Source organism: Andrographis paniculata, unplaced genomic scaffold (assembly GCF_009805555.1).
Source record: "Andrographis paniculata isolate CXL003 unplaced genomic scaffold, ASM980555v1 Contig46END, whole genome shotgun sequence".
NCBI classification, from domain to species: domain Eukaryota; kingdom Viridiplantae; phylum Streptophyta; class Magnoliopsida; order Lamiales; family Acanthaceae; genus Andrographis; species Andrographis paniculata.
In genome coordinates, this window is record NW_026137580.1 from 568,227 (window position 1) to 579,067 (window position 10,841).

Sequence of the window (10,841 nt, forward strand, 5' to 3'; positions counted from 1 at the left end):
CATCCCCAAACAAATATGCAGGTTAAAAAATAATTTAATTTATATTTTATTTTATATATTAATTTTTGTAATTTTTTAAATTTATTAACATCAAGTATTTTATTATTTTTATATATTTGATTTATAAAAATATTTTAAATATTATATCAATATATTAAAATTATATATTTTTTATTATTTGATTATACAAAATAATAAATAACGTTTTCTAAAATTAAATAAATTAATATATAATATTATTAAATAATATTTATGCAAAATATAAATATAAATACTATATTATATCTTTGGTTAGATATAATAAATATAATATAAAAATTAATATTAATTATAAAATTAAAATATAAATATATAAAAATAATTTATTTTATATACTAAGATAAAAATAAAATAAATAAGTAAAAATATAATTTTTAAATAAATTTTATTTAGTTTTTAACTTAAAATTAAATTAAAAATAAAAAAATAAAAAAATCAACCTCTCATCAGAGAGGATGCCCTTTAGTACAGATAAATTTTGTATTTGAAAGTGTGATGCTTGCAAATATAAAAGGTGGGAGCAAAACTGCTATTTTTGTAGAGTGAGTCGAAGATAATCTTAATTTTTATTTTTATTTTTTTGTAAAAATTAATAAATATTATACTATAATTTTATTGATTTGCTTATTTTTATTTTTTATAAAAAATAATAAATATTATACTATAATTTTATTGATTTGCTCTTCAATATATAATATTTTTCAATAAAAAATATAAAATTTATATAATTATATTAATTCTTTTAATATATCACAAGTAAGGCATTTCATAGTGCAATATATCATGCCCAATAACTGAATTTTGTTATTATAACAAAAAAATCTAAGTCTTTTTTACAAAAAGAAAAAAAGGAAGTAGATTAAATATGAAAATTAGGAAAAATGAGTTACTATAAAAACAATTATTACAAATGTATAATGAAGATTATGGTTTGTTTAGATAGAGATTTTTGGAAATTTAGAAGTTTGAAAAAAAAAATAAATAAATAATTAGTATTTGATTTGATGTTTGTGAGAGAAAAATTTATTTGATATAATATTTTTTTAAAAAAATAAATAGTGTCAAATGAGTGAAAATGTATTTCGTACTATACAGATTATTTTTCTCTTACAGTATTTAAATCAAAATAATCTAAAAGTAAAATTCTAAAGATTTGTATGTTTCTTTTGATGAAATTTGAAAAATTTTGATTTGGGTTTGATTTTGAAAATGAAATGTCTTATGAAAAGAAAAAATATATTTTTTTTAAAAAAAATATATCGTTCAAATAATAAAAAATTAGAATTTGGGTTTAAAAAAACAAACAAATGTTTTTGTTTGACTTTTTATTTAAATAAAAATATATATAAATTTATTTGAAAGTATTATAAGTTGAATAACAATAAATCAAGTTAAAACACAAAGGAAATTAGGTTTTTTTTATTTTTTTTCTTTTGCCTTCACACCCTTCAAACTCAAATTTCTATTCTTATATATATTTTTTTATAAAATATCATATTATATATTATTTCAATACAAAATTTTAACTAAATTATTTTCAAATTAATCAAAAAAGAACATACCTAAAGAACACACGCAAGCCAAATACATAATAATAATAATAATAATAATAATAATAATAATAGTAATAAATAAATAATAATAATAATAATAGATGTATTCAATGTTATATTGTCATGATTTAGAAATTAGAATCGTCTTTATTTTCTATTTTTCGTATGTCCTATATAATTTGTTTATATTTTATATTTTTCGTTAGTTTCACATAATTTGTCATTTTTTTTTTTTAAAAATATGATTATTCACTTTAATTGCATTTTAAATTTTATAATTTTTTTAATTTTAATTAAACTATTTACTTATCTTAATTTTAAATTATAATTATTTTTTACTAAATAATAATTATTTTTACTAATATACTTTTTAATTACCTGCTAGTTATACTTTACTTAAATTTACATATTTATGTTAATAGACCCAAAATATACGGGACGAAAGGAGTATTATATATCGAGTATTATATATCATTCAGACAAAACTTTGTGTATGAAAACCGAGAGCTGGACATAACATAAGCCAACGTTTGACTTTGAAGGTACACAAAGACATGTTTATTGTTCGTAAACTAAAATATATTTATTATTAATAAGAGAGTATAATTTATGCGATAGTTAATACTCTCTCCGTCTCAACAGAGTTGTTTTGGTTTTTCATTTTCGTTCGTCTAAAAATAATTATCTTGTTTCCTTATTTAGTAATTGTGGTTTCACTTTATAACAAAATTATTCATACTTTTCCAAACTACCTATAATTATTACTCTAATATATTTTTTAAAATCATTCAAAAAGTAAAGATATTTTAGTCTTTTATCTTCTACTTTATATTCTACTTTATACCCATTTTCAATTAAATACTATTATTCTTTAATTCTCATATCCACTCCTAACAAGACATCTTGTATGGAACGAAGGGAGTATGTCTTTATAAACATATACTTTTAAAACATATGAGAGAGATTATTGTGCTAATTGGAATATTGAGAAAATCAACACATATTATTTTTTTTAAACAATATGTATAAAATATATAGATAACGTAAGATGTATTGTATAAGAGTATATAATGTGTTAAAATTTTATTTATACGTATTCTATAAGACTATATCATGTATTGTTAGTTTATGTGCTATATTTGTATTATATTAATATAAATGATATTGTCTAACACCATCAAAATATAGTACTTATATACTTTCTTTATTTGAAATCATTTTTTTTTTTGTTATTTACTATAATTTCATTCATTTCTTTTAAAAAAGAAAAAGTCCATTCTAAACAAACATTCTTTATTTGAAATCAATTTATTTATTTTGATATTTACTATAATTTCATTCATTTCATTAAAATGAAAAAGTCCATTCTAAACAAACGGCTATTTCTTTAACTTAAATGTGTATTTTCTGGATTTACTTTGAAATTTTTTTATATTAAAATAATATTTTATAAAATATATATTGGCTCCATTAGTCAATGTTTTGAATTGATATTTAGCGTGTGACATCAAAATTATGTAAAAAATATAAAATATTTTATTTTAATTTAAATATTTTAATATTTTCATTTTTTGTATGATTTTTTTTTTTTTTTGATTTTTATAAAATATATTTTGTATTATTTATTATTATTTTTAAAAAACCGCAGTGTAGAGGGGCAAAGCCATAAATTTTTTTCCCAAAAAACGGATGGTAAAGTTTTGAGAGATTATTTATAAAGAAACTCACCCTTAGAAAACTAACTTGGAGGGGATTTTGGACACGAGGAAAACCAATTTCCTATCTACCTATTTAAAATTTTAAGACGTCCATGGAGTCCAACTCCTGAAATCATGGATCCCTTGCACAAATTCGGGTGGGAGTTCGGATCCATGGACCTTAACAACAGAACCCTTTGTTTGTTCGGACCACCGATAAGAGCCTGCGGATTGAGAAGCAACGCCATATTCGTTTTCCTCCTTTACTGTTCTTCTCAGTTGAAGTACGAGCACAGTCTTTATCAGATGAATACTGGTAATGATAATTCCACTTTGTTGTTATAATTAAGCTGAAATATCTCTATTTATGTTCTTTAGGAAGTACTTCGAGTAATCTGTTGTAAATTAGGAGCTTTGTAGCTCAAGATCTGGAGCTCATTTTTCAATTTGGGTAAGTAGTGCTCCTTCTGATATGTTGTTTCGTTTTCTTTCCCTCCTTGATGATGAGCTCGCAAGTGTTTACCACTGTTGATTTTGATACGGATGATGGTTTTAGGCGCTGAATTGGGGGTGATATGCAGAATCCCTCTTTTTAAATGAAGTTAGGGTTTTGGTAATTTGAATTTGTGCAATCGAGAAAAATTGGAAGGTTCTGAATTAGTGATAACTTCGGATTATATGCGGAAAGCCCCTTTTTCCACGAAATTAGGGTTTCGACTGACTGAAAATTTTCAATTAAGTTGGTTAGGTCGAAAAAGAGATTGTGAATTAGGTGCAAAGTTTAATATCTGTTGGAATTCATAGTTAATACTCTGTAATTCATCTTCACTTATAATTTGGATTTGATTGTACAAGTTTAGGGTTTCTGTCTAGTGTGATCTTCATCTTAGGGGAATTCATAAACTTGGGCTTGTGAGGGTATATTTCAAAATGGATTATCGTCGAGAAAATGGGTACTCCGGCGGCAATGTCGTGCAAGTAGTTTCCGGAAGCTCGGGGAACGGTGGAAATGATAGTTGGGGATTGGGAGTGAATGATCAGGCGATATGGGCGACGGAGGACGACTACGGAATGTGGAGCAATGAAGCTATGGGAGATCTGAATTCAAGTTACGATGGGAGACAATCGCAGTCGCGATCGGGGAGTGAGCCACCGAGCAAAAGATCTAGAAGCTCCCAATTGGCGGACATAATGGGGTCGAGCCGGTCGAAAGCGATCGGAAAGATGTTCTACAAGACAAAGCTGTGTTGCAAGTTCCGGGCCGGGACTTGTCCCTACATAACCAACTGCAATTTTGCACACAGCGTGGAGGAGCTGCGGAAGCCGCCGCCAAATTGGCAAGAAATTGTGGCTGCGCACGACGAGGATCGGGGAGAATCGGCTGAGCCGAGGGAGGAGTTTCAGATACCGATCGTGGGGGTTACGGACGAGACGCAGAGGTCTTACAAAGGGAGGCATTGTAAGAAGTTTTATACCGAGGAGGGGTGTCCTTACGGCGAGAGCTGCACGTTTCTGCACGATGAGCAGTCAAAATCCCGGGAAAGTGTGGCGATAAGTTTGGGGCCGGGAAGTGGCAGCGGGTACGGGAATGGAAATGGAAATGGGAATGGGAATGGGAATGGGAATGGGAATAGTAATAATAATAATAGTGCGACTGGATCAACTTTGAAGCCTTCGAATTGGAAAACGAGGATTTGTAACAAGTGGGAACTTACGGGATACTGCCCCTTCGGTAGCAAGTGCCATTTTGCTCATGGAGCTGCAGGTAAATAAATGACTTTTGTTATTTGTATTTGTTGATTTTGATTCTTCTTATGGAAATAGTGAAAAGTTGGATAGAAAATAATGTTTGATGTGAATTTTTGAATAGAGAATATGTTTTTTATTAATATTTTAGAGGCTAAATTGCACAAAATCCACCCGTGGTTCACGAAATTGCGCAAAATGCCCATATTTTCAAAATTGTGTCAAACTCCCTTGACTGTTCTTATTTAATGGTGTTTGACCTACATGGGCATGAAATGCACATAGGTTTCAAAATCTTCACTTCTAAACCCTTTAAATTACTAATATACTCATTATTCTTAGTATTTAACTTTAAAAAATAGTAAATATACTCTGAAATAGTTGTTTTTCTCTAATTTTAAAAGTTCTTTTTTATTGTTCTTTGAGGTGAGGTTAAATATAAGAGAAATGAATATATTTATAATTTTAGGAGTTTAGAAATTAGTATTCTAAAATTCATTCACAGTATGAGTGCGTGGAGATCAAACACCGTTAAATAAGGATGGCCGAGGGGGTTAGGCTCATAGTTTATGAAATAGGATGGAGTTGACATAGTTTTGAAAATATGGGGGATTTCGCACAACTTTGTAAGAACATAAGTGGATTTTGTGCAATTTAGTTTATTTTAAATAAAAATTAGGTTTTGAATATAATATTTTTTAGAGAGAAAAAACATTGGCGAATAGTGCTAAAACAAAGTTGAGTTGTTAGTGTTTGATGTCTCAATTCGTATGTTGAGTTTACGATCTCTCACTTGTTGTAGGAAATTGTTGATCGCATTTGATTAATGAACTTTGTTAATTGGTGAAGTAATGAGTTTATTTGTGTAATATTGATGTTTTTGGATGATTCAAGATTGTGCTTTTATGTGATGCATATTATCATTAAATGAAGTGATAAAATTTGAAATAGCGATTCGATTTAGATATCTACGAGCTTATTGTATTACTATAATAGTCGGTCAACACTGTGAGACTTTTGAATTAACAGAATTGCATCGATATGGTGGTGGACCGCTGGATTCCGAGGCGAAAGATTCATCAACTCCGGATGCCAAACAAGGCACAACACCTGTAAAAACTTCAGTCGATGCTGTTGCATCGGCGGCCGCAGTTCCTCATTCCGATGGTTATCATGTAGGAGTTCCCTCACAAAGGTTGTCTAGCGCAATACAAAAAACCGGACAAAGAATTGCTCACAAATGGAAGGGGCCGGACAAGATTAGCAAGATTTACGGCGATTGGATCGACGATCTCTACTAGAGTCGTGACTTGATAAAATCGGCAGGGACAAGGCTTGTCCCTATGGCTTGCTCGTAAGTTTCTCCCTTGTTGTTCTTGTTGTTGTTGTGACAGAATGTCGATTACAGATCTCTTTCTTTAGAAGTCTTTCCTTTTTAGGTTTCGGATATAATGCTCGTTCAATGTTTTCGTCTATTTAAGATATCGATGTTGTTCTTGTTTCGGTTTAAGATTATACGACTAGTTTTTTTTTGTTAGAATGCACATATGAATGAGTACGAGGTTTCGGAAATATTTGAGGATGCAAGATTTTTCGCATGATCGAAGCAAGTGATGTTATCCCAGATAGATTTTTGTAGCCGATTTAAAGCTTACCTTCTTCTGTGTAGTCGAACAGCGAGTCTTGAACTAGTTCATCGAGAACAGCTTCCTCCATTTCCAAACACACAAGCTCAAGCTCAGCCTTGACGTTCATCGACTCCCCGGAGTAGTCGTCGTTCATCATTAGGTGATCAGGAGAGTCGAGCTTCGGGGACTGGGGGGACTGGAAAAGACGGGATTTGACCCGTCCCCATACCTCATGAATAAGATCATCCCCGTCGAGGCGAGCCGGAGCCCAGAAGGATCTGAAATACTCCTCACAGAGATCCTGTAATGCTTCGTGAATTAAGTCGAAGAGAAGTTTTCGACCATGTTGGGGTAGATGAGGAGAAAGCAGCTCGACTTCGTCGAGTAATGCCGGGTCAAGAATGTCGCAGAAAGAAACCCATCTTAGAAGGAAGTCGTTCCGATTGAAGCCCGAGGATAGAATCACGGATTTGATGTAGTTAAATGACGATTCTTGCTTGTCGTCGTTGGAGTAAACTGTCGCGCAAGTTCCTTGATCATCTTCTTCGAAGAGTGGTTCGAGTACAGATACCGGACTCAATCGATCTGATCCGTCGATTGCATACTCCGAATCTCCAATTTTTCTCGCCGGCGCGAGTGTGGAGGATGCGATCCGTGAAGAATCCTACGAGACGGGAACGAGAATTAGGAACCGTACTTATAGTTCGAAAGAAGATCGAAGAAAAGAGATACCGAAAGCGACTCTCCAGCTGCCGTGTTTTCGTTTTCGTTTTCCTTATCCTCGGGCGTAATTTCATTTTCTTCTTCGATCTCCAGAGCCGTCGAACTCTTCGGATCTGTTGCGACAAGAGATTGACGCAATGTACCTCGGAGACACTCTACTTCATTATCCAGTTTGCTCGGGATCAAATGCTCGCCGCTGTCTCGGGAATTCCCGATTGCGTGATTCTCGACTCCCGGGGAAATAATATACTCGGGTAACGAAAGAATTCTCCCGAGCGAGATCGACGTCTGAATGATCATCGACTCGCTCTTTTCGTCGACATCGTTCAGCATCTCGGAGAGATGTCTCTTAGCCTCGACGTAAATGTTAAATTCCTTGGCAACTTTTACGGGATCGCTATATTTTTCCTCAGCGCAGAACTTCGGCGTTTTCATCGCTCGACTAATCTTTTTCTTGATCGCGTAAAAAGAAGATTTTGCTACGCTTCTCTTGTTTCGCTCCTTCCGGCGCTTTAAGACGACAATTTTTGTCGAAGATAGACAGTCCTTGTTCGAAGTCTTGATATTTTCTTCGGAGGAATCAAATGCAGGACAAGAATCGATGGCTTGGTTGATTCTATTGTCGATATTCTCCGAACCAACGTTAGAACAATCTTCGGGCAAGATGATAAGATCGGCTGCTGCTGCTACCGGCATCTCATTGTCCTGAGGCCTCGGAAACCAATCAGATTATAAAAAACAGGACATAATGCCGGCCGGTAAGAACACTACGAGTCGAAAAATACTTACATCTTCGCCGTCGTCGACACAAATTTCAGATGAAACCGAGCTTCTACTCGAACTTGTAGTCCCTATAATTCATCCACAATAATTTTTTCTCATAAAAAATTATCATATCAAATATTATTTTATTTTATTTTTTATAAAATATCACATTAAATATATATATATATACCAAGGAGTTGTCGAAACTCTCTTACCAGAAGCAGCTTGTTGTGTAAGACGACCTCTTGTGGATCGATCATGGCGGAAATCGAACAAACTCCATGAACAACCTACACGATGCCGCGAAGAAGAAACTCTTTGCAATACTTTTGCCATGGCAAGAATTCGTGGCGCCGCGATCGACTATTTCATCACATATAACATATATACATACATGAATATGTATGTATAGTTAGCAGTAGCTTGTTTCCTCCTGGCTGCAATGGAGAAGACAACAAATAAATAAATATAAATAAATAAATAGCAAGAATTTTAACAGATGATGTCAGAATGATTTCACTTCACTTGTCTCTGCAGCAAGGAATCCACTTTATTTTTTTTTATTATTTTTTTTGATAGAAATAATTGCGGAAATTTTTGGTGTGTTTGTTTTTGAGTTTAGAGTTGAGCTTTCAGAGTAGTGTAGTTATATATAATAGTTTGATCCGATATAAATACGTACTAGATATAATATTTTAAATTTTAAAATTAATTTTTAGTATAATATAATAAAAAAAAAATGTAATTATGATTTAATTTAATTTAATTTAATTTTTTTTGAAAAAGAAAGAATAGTGAAATCTAAATTAGAAACCTACAAACAAACAAAGATCATCTTTCTTCCCTTGAACAAGAATAAGAACAATACTTAGATCCATAGCCATTGTAGTATATACTTTGGTTGCAATGCACAAATAGTAATCCATTCATTATCTTGTTGTCAATTAACCAACAAGCATATGTAGTGTTTGTTTAATTCAAGTCAAAGAAACTCAACCCATCTCCCTAAAATTATAAATTATCACCATTTTTTTTTTTAAAAAAACATCAAATAAATATTTATTTCTTTTACACAATATCAATGTCAAATATTTAATATTTTATTATTTTTTAAAAAATTTCTAAAACTTGGAAATATATATATGTAGTTAAATAAAGCTTAAGATTTCAGAATGGAAGGGTGGCTTTTACTTAATAAGAAATAACCAGAGCAAGCTAGCCCATATATATATAATGGAAAATTTAGTAATTATTTTTACTATTTTTAAAGATTTTTTCACATTTTTACTATTTATTTTTAAAAAAATAATTAAAAATATCAAATCAAAACGCTTATTTTTTACTTATTATATTATATTAAAAATTAATTTTATATTCATATAACTATTTAAATTCAAAAATTTTACTTCACCCATCCCGTCCCGACTACGGTGTCCTATTTACTGTAAACATAGAAATTTAGGGGGTGTATAATTAGTAAATAATTAAGATCGTATTAGTGAAAATAATTATCGTGTAATAAAAATAATTTTATATTAAGATTAAAATAATTAATTAGTCTAATTAAAATAAAAAAAATAAAACGAGATTAAAGTGTATAATTCTTTAAAAAAGAAAAAGAAAATAACAGAATAAGTGAGACAAATATTAAAAATTTGACACAGTAAGTGAAAGTAAATGAGACAAAAAAATAAATAATACTTCATCCGTCCCAAACACCATGCAACATTTTTTTTTTATGTTCCAAATACCCTGCAATATTTCCAAAATAGAAAATAATTAATTATACTTAATTTCTACCACACACTTTATCCCATCCCAATCATCCAAATAATATATATATATATACATTTCTGTCTCTATCACATCATCTAATTTCTAAATTATCCTATTTAATACTACTAACCTAAAAATTTGTACCCAAAACAAATATTGTACCTTGTTTAAACCAAAGAGAATACTATTTAATACTCCCTCCGTCCGAAACACTTTGCAACATTTAATTTTTGGTATGTGCCAAACACCATGCAATATTTCCAAGATAGGAAATAGTTAATTATACTTAATCTTCACCCACGCTTTATCCCCTCGTATCATCCAAATAAAAAAATAAAATATATATTTTTTTCTTCATCACATCACCTGATTTCTAAATTATCTCACTTAATATTATCCACCTAAAAACTTGTGCCAAAAGCAAATATTGCATCTTGTTGAGTACTATTTAAATTTGAAGCCAAAATTCAAATGTAAAAACAAACAACAATGGACAGATTTCACCCATGAGTGGAGTTGGGGGTACCCACACCACTACACACATGAAAAAATAATAATAATTATTGTTATTATTGAAAAAAAAAGCACAAAAACATGGGAAATGCTTTCTATTCAAGAAAAGTAATTAATATTTCCACTGCATCTTATTTTTCCCCATCTTTATAGCATATTGAAATGAATATTGTAATAATATGGATTATATAAAAAATATATATATATATATATTTATTTAAGGAGGTCCTACGAGGTTATTGTTTAAATGGTATTTAAACGTTATAGTTGTTTTTTTTTTTTAATAATATTATCTTCATCTCTTAATAAGTATTTGTTATTTTTTTTTCCGTTCAAATTTTGAATATTAAAAATATTCATGCATAGTAGAAATTAAGGAAAAAAAAAAATATTTTATTACT

General features: G+C 30.2%; 2 protein-coding genes across 6 annotated transcripts; one reads left to right on the forward strand and one right to left on the reverse strand.

Moving 5' to 3' along the window:
- Nucleotides 1-3,357: 3,357 nt before the first annotated feature.
- On the forward strand, nucleotides 3,358-6,545 carry LOC127252530 (zinc finger CCCH domain-containing protein 12). Of its 5 annotated transcripts, XM_051276743.1 has the most exons (4): nucleotides 3,358-3,573; nucleotides 3,668-3,740; nucleotides 4,150-5,054; nucleotides 6,065-6,545. In XM_051276743.1, the coding sequence occupies exons 3-4, from the start codon at nucleotides 4,220-4,222 to the stop codon at nucleotides 6,334-6,336; spliced, it is 1,107 nt and encodes a 368-aa protein (XP_051132700.1). In that variant the 5' UTR covers nucleotides 3,358-3,573; nucleotides 3,668-3,740; nucleotides 4,150-4,219; the 3' UTR covers nucleotides 6,337-6,545. The 5 variants fall into 5 exon arrangements, with proteins under 5 accessions (XP_051132700.1, XP_051132698.1, XP_051132699.1 ...); XM_051276741.1 differs by having other exon boundaries at nucleotides 3,358-3,740; XM_051276742.1 differs by lacking the exon at nucleotides 3,668-3,740 and having other exon boundaries at nucleotides 3,358-3,605.
- Nucleotides 6,524-8,689, reverse strand: LOC127252529 (uncharacterized). Its single transcript, XM_051276738.1, has 4 exons — nucleotides 8,367-8,689; nucleotides 8,176-8,237; nucleotides 7,396-8,091; nucleotides 6,524-7,327 (listed from the first exon to the last, which is right to left on the reverse strand). Exons 1-4 carry the CDS (start codon nucleotides 8,485-8,487, stop codon nucleotides 6,680-6,682), a joined length of 1,527 nt encoding a protein of 508 aa, XP_051132695.1. The 5' UTR covers nucleotides 8,488-8,689; the 3' UTR covers nucleotides 6,524-6,679.
- Nucleotides 8,690-10,841: the final 2,152 nt, after the last annotated feature.

Bases quoted from the DNA above. Each gene is read 5' to 3' on its own strand.
- LOC127252529 (XM_051276738.1), bottom strand. From the start codon at position 8,487: ATGGCAAAAGTATTGCAAAGAGTTTCTTCTTCGCGGCATCGTGTAGGT. The intron at 8,238-8,366 runs GTAAGAGAGTTT...GATGAATTATAG, and splicing joins TACACAACAAGCTGCTTCTG to GGACTACAAGTTCGAGTAGA. The intron at 7,328-7,395 runs GTATCTCTTTTC...CCCGTCTCGTAG, and splicing joins CAGCTGGAGAGTCGCTTTCG to GATTCTTCACGGATCGCATC.
- LOC127252530 (XM_051276739.1), top strand. From the start codon at position 4,220: ATGGATTATCGTCGAGAAAATGGGTACTCCGGCGGCAATGTCGTGCAA. The intron at 5,055-6,064 runs GTAAATAAATGA...TTGAATTAACAG, and splicing joins TTTTGCTCATGGAGCTGCAG to AATTGCATCGATATGGTGGT.